Source organism: Acipenser ruthenus, chromosome 2 (assembly GCF_902713425.1).
Source record: "Acipenser ruthenus chromosome 2, fAciRut3.2 maternal haplotype, whole genome shotgun sequence".
In the NCBI taxonomy this organism is placed as follows: domain Eukaryota; kingdom Metazoa; phylum Chordata; class Actinopteri; order Acipenseriformes; family Acipenseridae; genus Acipenser; species Acipenser ruthenus.
Window position 1 is genome coordinate 23,186,410 of NC_081190.1, and position 20,256 is coordinate 23,206,665.

General features: G+C 38.2%; 1 protein-coding gene across 1 annotated transcript in view; it reads right to left on the bottom strand.

Annotated features, from left to right (window-relative positions):
- LOC117408601 (A disintegrin and metalloproteinase with thrombospondin motifs 19-like) overlaps positions 1–20,256 on the bottom strand; it is a 117,029-nt gene that overhangs the window by 29,672 nt on the left and 67,101 nt on the right. The window contains exons 10-13 of the mRNA XM_058992319.1: positions 19,304–19,454; positions 10,051–10,152; positions 7,679–7,824; positions 6,711–6,880 (exon numbers count right to left, since the gene is read on the bottom strand). Coding sequence (XP_058848302.1) covers positions 6,711–6,880; positions 7,679–7,824; positions 10,051–10,152; positions 19,304–19,454 — 569 coding nt within the window. The remainder of the gene's footprint in view (positions 1–6,710; positions 6,881–7,678; positions 7,825–10,050; positions 10,153–19,303; positions 19,455–20,256) is intronic.

A 20,256-nucleotide genomic window follows, 5' to 3' on the forward strand; every position in this document is an offset into this window, starting at 1 on the left:
CACAACAGCTCAGGACGACTAAAGTTCATTGGGTGCCCTTCAATCCAACTACCAAGTGCCTCATTAAATCCAGGAGCTCCATCCCCTGGAGCACAAAGGCCAGCAACACTGTTGTCAACTCAAGCTGAATGGGAGTAGCACATTGAAGAGAAACAGTTGGCAGCGCCACGCAAATGTGATGATCCCAGTGAGAGCATCAAGTGAGCCACTCAGGGATCCCACTTATCACAGAATGTTTAAAGTGAAATATAAGCACTTTTAAAATGACACCCTGTACTAGGTCATACATGGAATCTGTGTTGAAGATACCCACTGGATCCTTGTCATGTGGCTTCATTCCACTGGGTCATGCTTTCTTACACCATAGTGAAGAGAAATGTTTCAAACAAAATTATGTATGATTCAGTCTGAAAGGTAATTAGAGAAAATATATAAAATCTCCTAATTGTTGCTAGAATAGCTCTGTGGAGAACAATAACTCCTCAGAATGTCAATGTGCTTCTATTCTGTCCGGGTGGATTTTTGAAAAATGAATGAATGTCCGGGATTTTGCCTGCTTGCCCATTTGCTGCTGCTGCTGCTTGCAGAACTGCAATTTCCGGCATATCCTAATAGCGCCACGCCTGCGCAGACGGCATGCGGCTGTATTGTTCACTGGGGCTGGTTGTACTGGATCCCAGATTTGATCTTGATCCTGTGACGTATTGGGTTGTACTGAAAGCATCAGATCTAGAGCTCAGTTTGAGCCCAAAATCTGATCCTAATTCGAGCTTGCTTCAGAGCAGGATCACAGTCGGATCAGAGCTTGATCGAACGTTTTTAAATGGAGGAACTTAAACTACAGGGGCTCATTCATAAACTGAAAGACGAGAGAGCGTATTTCGTGATCGACAAAGTCTCTTTGGGTTTATTGCGTTATAGCGTGTTCTGAAATCCTTTAATTTTGCTTCAAATAAATGCACTGTGCAATATAAAATATAGTAAAATGAAACAGGATAACCTTTATTTTTTGTATGCACGGAATACATTTGCATCACGTCCACCAAAACAACTTGTTTGGTACAACTATAATATAACACACATTGTTAAACGAGCCAAATATGAATGTGTCAAAATATGTAACCAATTTTTTTAAAAAAATCTGACTTCATATTTTTTATCTGTTTTTTGGCCATCACTAGAAAAAGCTGAAAATAAATAAATAAATATTTATTCAGAACTCTGCTGCCCGCCTGGTGTTCTCTCTGCCTCGCTTCGCCCACGCTACTCCACTACTCCGCTCGCTCCACTGGCTCCCGATCACCGCTCGCATCCAGTTCAAGACTCTTGTACTAGCCTACAGATGCCTTGACCAGACTGCACCCAGCTACCTCCAGACCCTCATCTCTCCCTACACCCCCACTCGACCTCTCCGCTCCGCCTGCACTAGAAGACTGGCTCTACCTCCGCTACGCTCCCCTGCCTCCAGAGCCCGCTCCTTCTCCACCCTTGCTCCGCAGTGGTGGAATGACCTTCCTACAGATGTCAAGACTGCCCAGTCCCTGACCACATTCCGGCACCTCCTTAAGACTCACCTCTTCAAACAGCACCTGTAGAACTCCTCTGTTTGTATCCTGGGACACTATCACCCTTCATTTAAATGTGCTTTATTTTGCTCTTATCTGCCCCCTATTTTACTGCATTTAATCCTGTACTTCAGAATACTCTAATCTGCCAAGTGTTTAACCTGTAGTATTTTGTATTTAATCATATCCTGATGTAACTATCACTATTTAATCATATCCTGATGTAACTATCACTATTATCTGCTGTATTATTGAATTGTGGTTTGTCACACTTGAACAAAAGTTATTGTATTTCTTGCTCTTATTGTATTACTTGTATTGTAACACTTGAAATGTATTTGCTTACGATTGTAAGTCGCCCTGGATAAGGGCGTCTGCTAAGAAATAAATAATAATAATAATAATAATAATAATAAATACAAATTATATAGGCCTATATATTATATACATATTCTTGTAACTTTGTATTGCCATGTAACACTTGTAAGTCACCTTGGATAAAGGTGTCTGTCAAATAAATAAATAAACAGGAATTATTTCATTCAGTTGCCCTACACAAATAAATCAAAGAGATCTGCATAACAAAATGAACGGCACATATTGTGTTGACAAATTGTACTTTTACCAGCGGAGGTATGAGACCTTCCAATTTTCATGTTAAAATGTGCTCTTTATCCCTGAACACTAAAGCGAGTGTGGCATAATGTAGATTTTAATGGGAGGTATGAGAATTCCCCTTAAAATATATTTCTGGAAACGCTGAGATTTAAATACCAGTACGTAAGATAAATACAGTTTGCTATTAAAATGCTACTAGTACTGTATTGGTATTGATCAGTTCAGCAATGTCAAGAAATGTGTGGAAGGTTGCAAAAGTGATGAAGAGTTCAAGAACTTGCTAGCACTTGGTGCAAAAACATTGAATGTCACTCAGCACTGTTAAAGATTGCACAGTTCTTTGTTGTTCCCTCTCACAATGCAAATGTAGAGCGAGTTTTTTCACTGATGCAAAGCCAGTGGACAAAGAAAGGGAACAACTTGACTGGTGAGTCTCTGAAAGGGATCCTGCTTGTACAGCACAACTTCAGGCATGCATCTTGCAAACACTTTCAGAGCTACTTCAACCACTGCTGAGAAAGATACGCTCTGCAGAGAAATATGCATGGACACTAAAAGAAGCACAGTAGGAAAGAGATGTTTGGTGCTCAGATTTGACAGTTATCTTGCAAAGACTTTTTTGATTGCTAAGCAATAAGTAAATAAGTAAATGGAGTACTGACTGTAAAAAGTTACATGTACTGTATGTTTGATGCAGGCCATTCTTCTTTTTTTAATCATTTTCAGATGTTCAAAGTAGAAATAAACTTTACAGTTTAGTTTTTCTGTGTTCATTTTGCACAATGAAAGATTAATCTTAAATAAAAATTGGTCCTGCCAGTCAGCAACCACCCTGGGAGTGTCCTCTATTTTTGGATGATCTGAAATATGGTAACCATACTATTGTGACAGATTTATGAATGCTGTAAACTGTTGATCTCCCTCTTTGCTCACTAAAGTAAGTCCTGAAGAAACAGACAGGTTTATTATATTATACTGATCCATGCAATATGCCAAGACTTGGCAAAAAAACACTGTCTGAGGTCAGAAGAGAGCAACCCCAGTCCAAGGCATCCATTAGACATGGGTTTCTGCCAGAATCAAACACTTGGTATCTCAAGAATCTTAGTTAAAAGCCATACAGATTATTTTCATACAAATGCTAAAGAATCTGTACTGTTCCCTGCCCAAGCATCTGTATAACTAAGATAAACTATTAAAAAAAAAAAAAAAAAAACATACAATATTACTGAAGCTCATTAAGAAATCTGTTGACGTCTGGTGTGACCTTCTACAATACAGAATGTTTGTGTTCCACCCGGTATTTAGAATGACCTATAAAATCTGCAATCAGTAAAAAACAAAGCCCATTTAGTGACTTCAGTGTAATATTTTCTTCACAACATTTTAAATATATATAAAGTGTTTTCAACCTGATCAGATGACCAAGTACAGGTTTGAAGCTGCAGCTCCCCAGAGTGGAAGGCACTCTGAGCTGAGCTCTGCACTTGTGCAGATGCAAAAAATCTATCTGGGAATATAAAAATAAATATTTTTATAAAGGATTTATATTGTTTCTCTAAAATAAATCTTGTTTGATACCTTGAATGTGTTTGCTGCTTCTCCTGTTGTTTTAAGAAAAGTTACACTCGCAGTTATTTTCATGTGCTATATTTGGTTTGTAATCTATTCCATTTGTAAGGTATGATCAATGCACTTCAGTTATCAGCTGTTAAACCAAACTATGACATTACAAGTAAAGTAGACTTGAACCACTAATAAAGAACTTTGCTGACAAAAGAGACGCGTGTCTATAGTAAGTGTGGAAGCTAAAATGCTACAATCACCACCACTGTCCAAGCTAATGCTGGTCTCTACAGGTTAGGGTTACAGTGGAAAGTCGGTAAGCCACACACCTGCCTGTATAAAGAAAGCAAAAGACTGGATTTACTCCTTGGGATTAAGTTGTCCTGCTTCATCAGATACCATTCTTGCACAGTGCATACACAATTGTGCTGCACTGCTAGGAGCTGCTGTTCAGTTGAGACATGTCTACCTGCTCACACACACTACACAGTCCCTAAATACTATAACTAGCACTATTCACAGTGATTGATACATAAACAAAAACAATCATGTTACATAATCAAGGAAAAAAGATGCTGCTCTATTGAAGGCCTGTCGTATTTTTTATTTGAAGATCATTAGGCAGTTTGCAATCTCTCATTTACCCTTGACCCGGTGTTTTTGTTGTTTTGTTTTGCTGAATAGGCAGATTCAGAAGGGTTTCAAGTGCATATAAACATATTGTGGCGGAGTGTTCCGCCCCTATATATTTATTTATTATTATTTGTATTTTTGTTTGCGGCGCGGATAAAAGTGCTGCGTCTTTTGTTATTGTTTTTGTATATGTTAAAAACCTCGTGAGGATGCGTGGCTGATCAGCTACTGATTATTTAACTAGCTGACAGTCACGCATCCTTACTAAACTCATGCAGACTGTGGCCGAGGGGTAATAAGATAATTAACAGCTAGTTAACCCCTCGGCCAGAGTATAAGAACCTGCAGCTGTCTGTGCTGCGGGGTTGGGTGTACAGAGGAGAGTACTGGGAGCAGAGAGAGCGAGGAGAGAGAAAACAGTAAAGAATAATTGCTATATGTAAATATACTTGTTTCTGTTTATTTGTTTGGCCAACGTGCCCTTTTGTTTTGTAGCGTTTTGTTGTTTGTTTGAATCTTTTGTTTTGTATTATTATTTATTAAATACGCTGGCCGCCGTTGTGTTCAGCTTCACCCGCCCATCCATTGTTTTGGTTCTGGTACTTCCTGGTCCGTGACGTCACCACACCTCACCACTGCAAGCCATCCTGTCACACATATCTATCTATATTTGTGTATAAGATTAAAAGTTTAAGAGGGTTTGTGTTTTGTCTAGATCCAAAGGGCTGTGAAGAAAATAGGAAATTCTGGTCTCTGTCAAACCAAGTCTGTGGAGTGCTTTCCAGATCTGAGGGAGAAGGGCTGCCAAATAAAAGGCGCTTTGTACTTAGGCAGACGGACCAGCACAACAGTGATGTAATCTCACACATGGTTACTTTACTGTCTGCCATGTCTAAAATCTTCCACACTGAAACCCTTTCAGATTAAACACAGTTGTGACTGTAAGACAATGGCCACAATTCTAAATAAAAAAATAATATGAAAAAATGCCAGCCTTTCTGATTCCACCAGGACATATGTTCATGAAAATGAATAGAAGTTAAGACTAATTCACTATCTTAAAGGGGTTACAGCTAACAAAATGATTCCATGATTCCTTTCCCTATATAGATCTTGCATGTGTGGGTTTGAAAGAAACACATGTTATTGCACATTTCCTAACTTAGTACGGGACTAAGTGCACCTACAAGATCTACATAGTAAATGGCAGTCACAGCCAGTAAGATCTCTGGAATTCATTCATTAGCTATTAGCAGAACTGAAATATTTTCATAATAGTATGTGCTCGATTGTAAAGTTGTTGTTTCACAAGAGAGGAATGAAGAGACTTTTTAAAATCTCCACTTGTCAGGTTGAATCAGTGCCCGTATACAAATTACCACTATACACTAACTACTCGCAGACGTACTGTTTCAGACAACCAATATTTTAAAAGCTGATGGTCTAGTGATCACCCAGCTGCAAAAAAAAACAAAACAGTCCCAGCAGAGGCTTAAATCAATTTAAATAAGCACATGTTGCACAACTCTGCCGAGGTCAGGCTTGCAATATTTTGTGTTGCAGGGCTTTCACCAGGGAGTCTGACAACCTTGCTAAAAGCTTGGGTTGTGGGGATATATAGAGTAGGTAATCTATTGTAAAGAAAACAAATAGCTCTTGTGTAATACATTACATTTGAGGTTCCTTATTATATGACATCACCCTGATGGCCATCACCATCCGCAATGGAGTATCTATTTGTGTCTGTAGACATGTGGTCAAGCTTGTCTTAATCTGGTAGTACAAGATGAATTTCCTGATTGACTGATATTATTGTGTTTAATTTCTCACCTGTTTAAAAGCATTGTGTGCTTCTTCTCTATTACAGTTTCTGTTTAGATCAATATCTACAATGCATAATTACTATTCCTTTAAAAGGTTTTTCAACCACTTCTAGAGCTGGATTTCTGAAGTGAGGTGGTTTTAATATTATCCACTAGGGGAATGCAGCTGTAATTTCTTCCCTCTCTGTACTCCCCTGGTGGTCAGTATTTTTCTGGAATAGTAAGTAGGCATGGCAACTAATGATCTAATCAGAAACAACAATTGAGAATGATAGCAGACACACATGACAGGGTATTACAGAGTAAATACATTTTCCAGAAATGTGGCTGTTATAAACATTGCTTTTTATAGTTTTTTTTTCTGCTTTGTTTTCACAGTACACTTTAAAAGGAGACTGCTAAAAGAAAAGAAAATTATAAGAGAACAAAAGAATCAGTGTTGGAAGTGATTAATCCATTATTATAGTAACGCAGATAAATAACTGAGTAAAGCAGTCTTATCTACCATTATCTGTGACAGAATACCACTGGAACGAGTGCTTCTGAAGCGAAGGCCTGTTAAAGGACCGGCACTGTAAATCCCTGAAGCTTGGCACCCCTGCTGGACACAGCGTGTTCTGGCACACTTGATACTGGACTCTGACACCAGGACAGTCTCTACCTTCAGTGCTGGGTCTGTGGAAATACAAACAGAAATAAATCTGTGAAATTGGTTTAATTGTAGCTGAGTACTGTTGAGTACCTCTGTGACAGCTGTGCAGTGTCTCAACAGCATGCTCCTGATACAGCATACTACACAACAGACAAATGTGTACACAAGAGTCTAATTTCCTGAGTTAGGGGTTGAGGCTATTTTTACATAATATACATACATTCATAACTGTATTCTCTGATTTCAGTCCTAAGTCACACACAACACTGGATCAGACCAGATCACTGTTAGAAAGGAAATTGTGCTTAAAACTAATTGCCTGTTGAGTATTAATGAAGCAATATGGCACAGCCCCAGGTGTGTTGTGACCACCCAAGAAATAGTGATATCCCACAACAACACACATTTGTTGACCCAGGGGACTTTTTTGACCTGAAAAAAGAAACAAGGACCAGGGGTCACAAATGGAGATTAGATAAAGGGGCATTCAGAACAGAAAATAGGAGGCACTTTTTTACGCTGAGAATTGTGAGGGTCTGGAACCAACTCCCCAGTAATGTTGTTGAAGCTGACACCCTGGGATCCTTCAAGAAGCTGCTTGATGAGATTCTGGGATCAATAAGCTACTAACAACCAAACGAGCAAGATGGGCCGTACGGCCTCCTCTCGTTTGTAAATTTTCTTATGTTCTTATGTTAAGTGGTCATTTGAAATTAAAATCAACTAACAGAAATCGGTTTAAACAGAACACCAGTCATGTGCAATACAAACCGAGCTCCGTTCAAAGCTTTCTTTCAAAGGTAAACTAAAAGAAGGCCTACCTGGGATTATCACACTTGCGTTGACGGACACTGACCCCGGTGTTACAGGTTCTGCTGCAGGCTCCCCATGCACTCCATGAACTCCACTCCCCATCTGTGTGCTCAGGTAAAAGAGCTTTCCTGACACATTCCCCAGCTTTGCACCACTACAAAATGATACATTTAGTAGTTTAGATTTATATAGTAGTTTAAAAATATATACAAATAGATACATATGCTAATCAGACCACTTTGACCCTGCTTATCACAGCATTACTGGAGCAGCCCATCACTTCTGCACTAAGGAGTGGTTGGCCATCCAAGATATATGTGTGTCGACTGTGACTTTAACGACCTTTCAGTGGAACAAATGGATTATATCCTCCCATGTAACACCACCTCATCATAAACCATAATTTACCAAAGATGGACTCCATGAGGTTTTCCTCTTTGAGACAACTTGAAACGTTACTTGTCAAAAAATAGCACATACTCTACCACCACCATTGCAGTCACATGTTTTTGTGGTTACTACCTTATGCAATGATGACATAAAATCTGGTTATAGAAAAAATGTAATCAATAAAACATGCAATCAAATGAAGTTTCTGTCATACTTTAACAAGGCATAAATGATCTTGGCGTGCTGAACTGGCTATTAGTGTGCTATTGGCCAGGATCACAGCATCTGTTCATGATTTAATTGCCACTCGTCATCCCTGCCTGTCAATGATTTTTATTGACTATTCTTGGCAGGCTTCTTAAATGTCTTGGATGCATAACTGTATGGTGTTCCAGAGATCCTAGCCACGTGCCCTGAGTAGCAACCTTTACGGAATTACCCATGATTTCTAGCACAATACATCAAACTGATTGCTTGTGGTTTCCTCTTACATTGACAGATCAAATGCCATTCCCTGCATATGGTGTGACAGGTGGGTACTGACACCTAACACTAATAACCAATAATAAAACATTGGTGGCTACCAAACTAAAGTTGCTTCTGGCTTGCAAGGTCATGATGGACCTGTTGCTGAGGGCGATCATGTCTGAAGGGAAATTTAAAATAATTTCTAAAAAGGTAGGTCAGCTTTCTAAACATGACATGGTTTTAATTCAAATCTCTATTTGTTCATAGGATATGCTGTCTCATAACCCCCGTTCAAGAGAGGGATGATGGTTTCCTTCAGCAAACAATATCCAAAGAGACTCTTAATACAATTCACTATGCAGCTAAGTGGCCCATGAACACTGTATAAAAATAATTTAAGCGCCAGGAGCAGAGAACCCAAATGGGACACTTCTACAATCTCAGGAAAATATCCAAGTGTGTGAATGACATCGAGTGGTTCAATTTGAATCGATATACATTAAGAAAAAAGGGGAAGGCAGTTTACATGCTGAACTAAAATATTCCTGCACAGCAGAACTTTTAAAATTGATTTTAACTGCACGGAAGGGATTCCCCTCCCAGCCATTTTTACTTTGTTCCAGTTTTCTAATGCTACTGGCCACAGTTTACTGCAGCATATTTACTTAGCCAGAGATGGGCCTACAGGGGAGAGAGATGGAAAAGCAAGGAGGCTGTGGGATAAAGAGTTCTAAGACAGTCAACAACACAGATGTTTCTCTCATAGGAGGTCATTTGAGGGCTTTCTTTAACTACATTACTAACTTTTAGTAAGAATTTTAGATGTGTGTTACTTATGAGTATATTCTTTTTACACTGTTTGGCTGCTGTTAAATGATGATAAAAGGACCTATATTTCAGGATTCCCAAACCACTTTTTAAATTTTTTTTTTTAAATGGCATATTGGAGAACGCCAGGTTAAATCATACTAGCAGCCCAAACTAAATAAAATAAAAAGATGATATGCAAATAAAACATCGCTCTACTAATCTGAAATAAAACAAGAATTTTGGCTCAGTCCCTTGACCTTAATTTTAACCGATAGAACAGACCTGGCACAGGCAGCTTTGCGTCTGAAAGTTGTTAACTGGCTGTATGCAGAGGCTGCTCTTTCAAATAGGATTGAATTATTTAATAAAATGTGATTAAATTGTTCCCGTAAAGCTGTAAGTGAAATTGATATGACAGCTCATTCTAGTTAAACAGGTGAAATAAAAACAATTCCAGCAGTTTTTATTTCACCCACATTTTGACTGCAACTATTTTTGGCAATATGGTCTTCACAGAAAATAAACATTTGGTCCATTTAAGCTGCTTTTCAGCTGAGATTTGAAGATGTCCTCCATGAAATAAGGTTTCCAGAACTTCATTTGCCATACTGTAACTTGGAAGACTGTTTAAATATTAAAAATATTAAAATGACAACTTCCTTAATTCACATAATTACACAGATACAGTTTTACAATACCGAAAACAGCGTACCTTTCCTATGTCACACTCTGTTCCATCCATGGGTGGATCCAATTTCGTCTTACATTCTTTCTCACCCTCGACTTTGCACCAGAGCCCAGAGCAAATTACATACTGAAAAGAAATCAAAAAAATACTCTTAAGGGGTACATTCAGTAAAACATAAGTACATTAGTTTTTTTAAGGAATATGTTCATAACATGTGCCACAAAGAGAAACGACCAGTTAAATTTGCTTTTACTATTCTGTTATGTAAGGTGCTTCACATGATGGTTCCCTCTCTATTTTACAATGGTATGATGTTTTGAAGTAATTCGGAGTGTTAATAGGCTCTGTTGTTCCAATATTGAGCACATCCTTCAAAATCCTAATGACCAGAGCCAGTAGCAGTTAGCAAAAAGACTAAAGAAGATAAAGTAGTAGCTTGTGTGGAGCTACGTAGCTGTGAAAAATTTTAACTTCACCTCAGTTACACAAAATCTGCCTTTAAGTCTGTAGGGTTGACTGGCATGTATAGCAAATAAATGATTGAATGTGGTTTATAAATCCAAAAGAACTGCACGTCATTCCATTAGTCTCTTGTGCAAAAGATAGTAACCCCATCTGAGCAATATTTAATTATTGCGTCCATCAAAAAGAATATTACACCAAGTTATTTTTAAACAAAAATGAATAAAAGTCCATGGAGGGCACTGCTTGCCAAAGTGTATTTAGAAAATAATAATTCTTACTACATTGATTTTAACAATCAGTTACAGGTGGCTGGGCCTATAGAACGTGCTAAAAGCTCCAAATCTGCAGTTTAGCCACTAAAATGATTCCTAATATTGTTTTCACACACAAATTTACAGCTTTTACAGCCAGAATTGTAATTTGGTATTCACATCTCAACTAGTGAATGTTGAATAGCTCCTTGTTTCCTGAACAGCTAATTAATTCAGAGCGGAACATTGAGAAAAAAAACAAACACAAAAAAAACAAAGATAATAATGTGCCTAGACACTACTATATTTGACAACTAACTGAATGCATTTGATCTGCGCCTGAGTAAAAATACCAGAGACAGCGTGGACCGGTAACAAAGTAAGACGTTACCTAATGCAGAAGTTCAGTGACCGCTTGAATGATTTGATCTTTCTTTGTCATTGTTTGCCAGTAGGGTTGTTTAGTACACCGGCAGTGTGTAGTGGATTTTTATATGGGTAGTAATGAGCATGCAGCATGCAATCTAGTTACTAATGTCCTCAGTAGTTTTACTGTGCTGCACTTGCCTTCAAACACCACTCTGTATTTTACTCTGTGGTACATCATGTGAGAGATGTACACCTTCAATGTACACCTTCCTTCACATGCAATTGCTTTTTTCTGTGTTTTAAGTGAGAAAGCACACGGCTTATTAGGTGGTATTTGTTCAATGCTTCTTGTCTTGGACCAATGTAAGCCATAAAATCAATGCAATTTTTTATTTAAATCAGCAGGGTATTCACACAGATTTGGCAGGGTGACAAACAAGCAAAAGGAACTAACATCGATGTATTACTCCCCAGTGAAAGAAAGACAATACTGGAAAGCATGATATCATATTTAGCTGTCCCTTTGTACATGAATGATTGCTTCAGTGAACTCACAGCAAACATAAAGATCCCACTAAACAAAACTGAAGTCAGTTGTTGTTTATCCATCATGAAAATAAATATAAGACATTTGTCCCCGTATGGGGAGTTTTGGAGTCTGAGGTTTTGCATTCTGTTAATGGTGAAAATGAAGGCAGTGTTTGTTATTATTGATACATGGTTGAACGATGTCTCTAAAGATAAAGATAAATAGGGTTCCTGATTTATTTATTTATTTATTTTCACTGTATTTGCATTAAACATTTGGGTTAAATCTTGAATAAAAATATATTTAAAAACCAGTTCCATCTGGTTTTAATTCCCCACATACACGCAGAGTAGATCTTGCTCTTTACAAATAACATAGCAGAAACTTTACAGTGTATTATACTTCCATTTAATACACATTACAAAAGGGAACCTGATTAAGTATGTATCCTTCATTTTCAATTGTTACTGTACAACACATTAATGAAGGGATCTGTCAGACTCTAACAATGCACTAGTCACCAATGCCATTGCATTGATAATGAGGTTTTTACTGTGACGATAGGTAGCTTGACTCATGTATATATATATATATATATATATATATATATATATATATATATATATATATATATATATATATATATCTTCGTTCTGTTTGATATTTTATTTTAAAAAACTCAAACTCAAAATCAATTATTGTAAGGTGACATTGGTTTTATGTTGGGAAATATTTTTAAGAAAAATAAAAAACTGAAATATCTTGCTTGCATAAGTATTCAACCCCCACACATTAATATTTGGTAGAGCCACCTTTCGCTGCAATAACAGCTTTAAGTCTTTTGGGGTAAGTATGTACCAGCTTTGCACACAGTGTCGGAGTGATTTTGGCCCATTCTTCTTGGCAGATTTTCTCCAGGTTGTTCAGGTTGGTTGGACGACGCTTGTGGACCGCAATTTTCAAATAGTGCCACAGATTCTCAATGGGATTGAGATCAGGACTTTGACTGGGCCACTGTAGGACGTTCACCTTTTTGTTCTTGAGCCACTCCAATGTTGCTTTGGCCTTGTGCTTGGGATCATTGTCCTGCTGAAAGGTGAATTTCCTCCCAAGCTTCAGTTTTTTAACGGACTGAAGCAGGTTCTCTTGCAGTATTTCCCTGTATTTTGCTCCATCCATTCTTCCTTCAATTTTAACAAGATGCCCAGTCCCTGCTGATGAGAAGCATCCCCACAGCATGATGCTGCCACCACCATACTTCACTGTAGGGATGGTGTGTCTTGAGGCATGGGCAGTGTTAGGTTTGCACCACACATAGCGCTTTGAGTTTTGTCCAAAAAGCTCTATCTTGGTCTCATCTGACCACAAAACCTTTTCCCACATTGCAGCTGGGTCACTCTCATGCTTTCTTGCAAACTCCAGACGTGCTTTCAGATGGTACTTTTTGAGTAACGGCTTCTTTCTTGCTACCCTCCCATACAGGCCAGTGTTATGCAGAGCTCTTGATATGGTTGACTGGTGCACCATTGCTCCACTCCTAGCCACTGAACTCTGTAGCTCCTTCAAAGTGATTGTTGGCCTCTCTGTGGCTTCTCTCACAAGTCTCCTTCTTGTTTGAGCGCTGAGTTTCTTGGCAGTGCCTGGGTGGTGTGATGCAGCTTCCACTTCCTGATTATTGATCCAACTGTGCTCCCTGGGATATCCAAACACTTGGATATTATTTTGTACCCTTTCCCTAATCTATGCATTTGTATTACTTTATCTCTAACTTCTGTAGAATGCTCTTTGGTCTTCATTTTCCTTCAGATTCACAGCCTGACCAATGATCCTTCAACAGTGGGGTTTTTATCCAGAAAATGTGACAGTAACTTTAATGGTTCACAGGTGGAGGCCAATGGTATGGTAATTGTGTCCTCGTTAGGGCAATTTCTTTCATCGGTGTAAACTGGGAGCTTCCACAGCACAGGGGTTGAATACTTATGCAAGCAAGATATTTCAGTTTTTTATTTTTTGATTTTGAGTTTCAGTGTTTCAAAATAAAATATCAAACAGAACGAAATTTCAATGTAATTTGTAATTTGTAATTCAGTAACAAGAGAGAATTGGTCAGGGGTCTGAATACTTTTGCAAGGCACTATATATACATTAAAGCTTTTTATAAAAGAGGTGCTGACCAATATAAGGCACTTTGTACAATAAAGAGTGTCTCCACAAACCGATCTTAGTAATGGTGAATTAACCATCCATCCATACCTCATTTAATTGTTGATATTTTTTAAGTCAGGACTGGTCGCACACTCAAAAAAAGAAGAGAAAAAAAACTCTTCTATTTTCTCAAAGACATGACCACTGCTATCATGACAAATTAATGCACTCACATACTGTACATATGCTGTACAATGTTTAAAAGGTCAGGGTTACAAAAACACAGAAAAAACAGTTGCGCACCCTGGACTGTTACTGCAGTCAGATGGTTTCCTCTTCTTCATCTGTTTAGTGTGAAATGAGTAACACCCATCAAACGTAATGCCAGAACATGATTGCTGATAACACAGAGGGCTTCATCCAGCTGCTGTTCCACCAAGTGTAAACCAAGACATGACCCCTTATTAAGGGCAAGGCATGATGTCACTCCCAGATGAAAAAAGACATCTTAAATTATTGCTTGGGGAAGTAATGAAGTGTGGAACAGATTTGGACTGAATAGACTCATCTAATAACCATACATTTATTTTTTCAGCTTTATGTATTGAATACCTAAAATCACAGTGGATTCTGTTTTATAAGGCTATACCAGGGCTTTAGACTGCGGGAATAACGGTTGTGAAGTTCTTCATCCTTGTTTAACACATTGGTGTTGGAAGTTATGCTTGCTGTATTAGCATTAAAATAGGTTTGTTTTCATTTATTTACACATTCTACCCCATAACTTCCAAGTAAAAAAATATTCTAGAAATTTGTAGAAAATTAATTAAAAATAAAAACTGAAATAGCTTGGTTGGATAAGTGTCCACCCTCCTTGTAACAGCAATCCTAAATTAGCTCAGGTGTAACCAATCGCCTTCAAAATCACACACCAAGTTAAGTGGCCTCCACCTGTGTTAAATTGTAGTGATTCACATGAATTCAGGATAAATTCAGCAGTTCCTGCAGGTTCCCTCTGCTGGGTAGTGCATTTCAAAGCAAAGACTCAACCATAAGACGCTTTCAAAAGAACTCCGGGACAAAGTTGTTGAAAGGCACAGATCAGGGGATGGGTATAAAAAAATATCAAAGGCCTTGAATATCCCTTGAAGCACAGTCAAGATGATTATTAAGAAGTGGAAGGTGTATGGCACCACCAAGACCCTGCCTAGATCAGCCTGTCCCTCCAAACTGGATGTCTGGAGACTGATCAGAGAGGCTACCAAGAGGCCAATGGCAACTTTGCAAGAGCTACAGGCTTTTATGGCTAAGGCTGGTCAGTGTGTATGTGACAACAATATCCCAAGCACTCCACAAATCTGGCCTGAATCCCCACCTTGAATCCTGTTTGAAGTATGCAAAAAAACACTCAGGAGATTCTGTAGCCATGTGGCAAAAGGTTTTGTGGTCTGACGAAACTAAAATGGAACTTTTTGGCCTAAATGGCGCAAACCCAACACAGTGCATCACCCAAAGAACACCATCCCTACCTTGAAGCATGGTGGAGGCAGCATCATGTTATGGGTATGTTTCTCATTGGCAGGAACTGGGGCACTTGTCAGGATAGAAGAGAAAATGAATGGAGCAAAGTACAGAGAAGTCCTTGAGTAAAACCTGCTGCCCTCTGCAAGAAAGCTGAAACTGGGACAGAACGACCCAAAGCACACAGCCAAAGCTACACTGGAGTGGCTAAGGAACAAAAAAGTAAATGTCCTTGAGTGGCCCAGTCAGAGCCCCGACCTAAATCCAATCGAAAATGTGTGGCATTTTCAAGGTGTGGTATCTGAAGCATAACCACAAGTACAGAGAAACACCATCTATAATTGACAAACCCAGGACTGGAAGACCCAAAAAGTTGTCTAACAAGGATGAGCAAAACTTGAAGATAATATCCTTAAGGAATAGAAAGAAGACAAGCGTTGAATTGACAACAGAGCTGGCAGAAGGCATAGGTGTTGTTGTCCATCACATCAACAGTACGAAGGTCACTCTTGAAATCAGGACTTAAAGGATGTGTTGCAGTAAGAATACCTCTGTTAAGAAAGGGGAAGAAGACTAAAAGGCTAAAATTTGCTATGGAACAATGGTCAGAGGTGCTTTGGACTGTTGAGGTGAAATCTGCAACATTGTAGGATTATTGTCACCCAGCATTACATGACGTAAGCTTTTTGTGTTGTGTGCTGAATGAAACAGTGTTTGGTATATTGAAAAAAATGAAACTATAAGAAAGATCAAAAAGATAAACATTGTTTTATTATGTGAGGGTTTGCTAACAGCTTTCCAAGTCAGTTATATAATACCTCTGAACTCTATGCAATCCACATATATGGGCTGATTTTCTTGAATGACATCCTACATTAGTGTTATTTAGTAAGAATAGATACTTACTAAGTTTCCTGATCCCAATCTGCCCAGCAACTTCTATTGCCTGATGAATCATTATGTACAATATACTATAATGTCATTTCTGGAATACTATGTATGTAATGGTTATAAACATAATGTAGCTACTGTATATACACACTGCCATGCAAGTTAAAAAGCAGCTTTTATATATACTGGTACCAGCAGTCTGATATGCTAGCGCTATGTGAAACCAAACTGCCAAAAAACATTTAGGGTGGGACAAAAATAGTTGCAGTCAAGGCATGGATGAAAAAGATTGCAAATTCTCCAAAAAAAAAAAAAGAATTTAGATTTTTTCTGATACTTCCAAGCAAAGCAAAGCTGTGTTTTTTTTGGTGTTCCAAGATGAAGATTGTGTTGCTTTTCCAAAACAATATTACCAGTACTGTACATGATTAATTTTACTTTTAAAAAACACAAAAATATACTATTATTTTCCAATCAGCTGTATAAAGAAAATGTGTTTGTACTTGACACCCAATATAGAAGTGTGTTTACGAGCAAATATATACCAATAAACTATAGTTTAACCTGTAAAAATGCTTCGATTGAAAATCAGATGCAGAATGAATAGGTCTTTCTTTATCTATCTGCCAGTGCATCGACGCAGAACAGTATGCACCTCTGTATGTGAATCAGGATGATGTGTTTTGTTTTGTTTTGTTTTTAAATTTAGTAGTTGCCAATTAGTTTTTTTGTGTTTTCTCCCCAATTTAATAGTGTCCAATTATTTTTTGTTTAGCTCAGCTCACCGCTACTACCCCCACGCTGACTTGAGAGTGGCGAAGGCAAGCTACAGCGTCGGAGAACAACACAGCTCTGGACAGCTTACCAAGCCCACAAGCCCACAGGCGCCCGGCCAGACTACAGGGGTCACTGGTGCACGGTGAGCAGAGAACACCCTGGCCAACCTAACCTTCCCTCCCCCCAGGCAGCGCTCGGCCAATTGTGCGCCGCCCCCTGGGAGCTCCCGTCCGTGGTCGGCAAAGGAATAGCCTGGACTCGAACCAACGATGTCCAGACTATAGGGTGCATCCTGCACTCTACGCGACTGCTTTTACTGGATGCGCCACTCGGGAGCCCCTAGGATGAGGTTTTGAGATAATAATGGACTTGTGTGGAACTTCCGGTGTCATGCATGTATAAGAACTTAACGGTACAATAGAAACAAATGTTTGCTTCCACTGTAATTTCACAAGAGAGGCCATGTTTGTAACAAAGTGTTCAATCACTGTTATGGAAAGCTTTAATTCAACCCGCTGAAGAAGGCATTTGAAATGAAAAATAAAGGTGCTCTGTTGTAGTTTTCAATGTTATGTTTACATATATCTAGGGCTTGGCTAACTTTTTACTTGGCTAACTGGCCTTGCTATCAGTATACACTCTGTACTGGGTATTTTATGCCGAAAAGAAACTCTGTCAGGACAACTGTGTTAAACAAGTGAAAATAACAAAAGCACAGTAATAAACTAGGCAACTGCAAGAATGTAATGCAATTAGGATCAGCGAACCATTATCAGAATCAGTCAAGACAGAAAGGTAAAAACAAGTTACACTGCTTTGTAATTAACAGCTTTTTCTGGGTTTAATTAGGAAACAAAATCGGCTCAAAATAATTTTAAAGGGACGTCATGTGATAAAAAATAAAACCTGAAAAACTTCAAACCCTACACATATTGTTGCTGGTTTCTTTCTATAGCTATTAGATTTTTTTTTTAAAGTATTTCTATGGTTTACAGTTTTACATCTTGAGAACACAGAAGCTATTCCACATACTGTGAATCAGTAGTTTTGATATACGTTGCCATGATACTAACAGTTGATTTGCTTACTTAATGGTATCTAGGTGTTAAATACCACTTCCAATTGTCATTAAACTATACACTTCCATTCCTTGTTCAATACTGAGCATGCTGTTTATACACGCCATGGTCATCACATTGTTCTTCATACTGAGCGCTCTAATTCTGAATTTACAGTTGTGGCAGGGGGTGTATGTTACTGACATTCTTTATTTGTTCTTTTGAAAAAAAAAAAATTCTGTCAAAGAATTAATCTCTAAGGATTCAATATTCTGTTCTAATCAATCTCCTTTTTTGTTGGTTGGTTAAACACTTGAAAACAGTGACAGACGTGGCCCACATATCTGATTAAGCAAAAGCAATAACACAGCAGGAACGCGCACATTGCACTGTTAAAGCAAATCACCCTTGATCTGGAAGGAACCCTCACTCCAGGTTAATAGGCTTACTGTCTACTTGCCTATTTAGCCTGTTCACTGATAGTGTGGATAATTTGCTACTCATGACTAGTACAAAACACCACAAAGATTGCCAGGATATTTCATTCAGCCTACTAAAGTAGCTTTAGATTTCTTATTCAGTGTCTGGGAAAATCCACAGCATCTCTCAGTATGTACACCAATGCCACTTGCTGGATATGCAGCGTATTACCTTTCACTGATATTAATACAAAATCCCTATGGATATGGCATCCAGTCCAAATGAATAGAGGCTAGCTGCAGATCCAGAAATATCAATCGTGAAATTGTATTACTGGTAAGTAAGGGTTTCACAGATCCCGATTAGCACTAATCATGGACTACCCAGTGTAACATTAGGTAACCCAGTGCTAATTAGGGTCTGTGAAATTAAAGACTGAACTATTAATCAAACAAGATAGCTTTCATTATTTTAGAAATATTTTATCAATTAATTAAATTGAGTTGAACAAAATTGCAATCACAATGAGAAAAAAAGAAGCACTTGAATTCCATGATATGATAAATGGAACTAATACAAAGCTATTAAAAAGCACATTGTGTTGCCATGGAATCCTTAAATTAATGAAATGAATTTATGGGATATTTTAGATTCAAGACAGTACAAATACCTTTACACAGACCTACTGTATAAGATTATTTTAGTTTTCCTGTGGAAATAAATATGTACGTAAATATTATCTGTTTGTCAGTCAATATAATTTAGTGTACAACTATGATTTGTTTATCTTACATGAAAGACCATTGTCTTTATTCAACTACACCAGAGAGACTTCATTACTCATTCCATACCTGCATTTTCTGGCAATAAGAGGCTTTTGGTCCAAACAGAATCTGACATTGCTCATCTGCAGTGTACGTCATCCCAGGTAGCTTGGAAGGCAGAATCACGGAATTGAGGCTCTGGGGATCTGTCTGCAGCAAACAACTGCTCGCCTTTGACCTAGCAGAAAGAACAAGCACAGCATTGTGAAACCTGTTTCTCATAGAATAAAATAAGGAAAAGGAAAGAGAGCAGACACATGTGTACAGCTATTTCCTTTATGGTACATCTGCATAGTTTCAGTTAAATACATAATGTTTTTTTTTTATATAACATGCCATGAATTTATTAAGGCACAGATTTATGTGATATGACAAATGGTGTTCTTCAGTAACTTCGAGAGATGCACTCAAGTCCAACTAGTTTGATCAGACTGTGGGGTCTATTTTTAAAGTAATTGCAGCTAACAAAATAATTCCATGAACATATCTGGTACTAGTGTAGGTTGAAGGAAACTCAGTTTCCATGTATTTTTCTTGGCTTATCAGTTTGCACTTGTACTCTCTGTGTCATTTCACCTCAACATTGTCTTCTGGGTCAAATCATGTACTGGCTGAATGCATGTCACGCAGTAGAGGAAGAAGATGATTGGTTATTGACAGTAAAACAGTTAGTGAATGGTGTCGGGACACTTTCACACTCCAAGCGAAAGCGCAGGAAGTGCAAGACAGTCAGAAAGCATGCAGTTTTCTTTACCCTAGTGTAGTACAAGCTATCTTGAAATGAAAATACATGTTTTCTATAACATGTGTTTCTTTCAAAACTGCACATCTAATGAGACCTAGAAAATGAATAGATGTGCATGGTGGAGACATTTTACGCAAGTATTTTATTAGCTTAAATTACTGTAATGGTGGATTTAAATCTACTCAGAGGAGGATCTAAATATCACCGTACTTTAATGCTGTGGTAACCCTTGCAA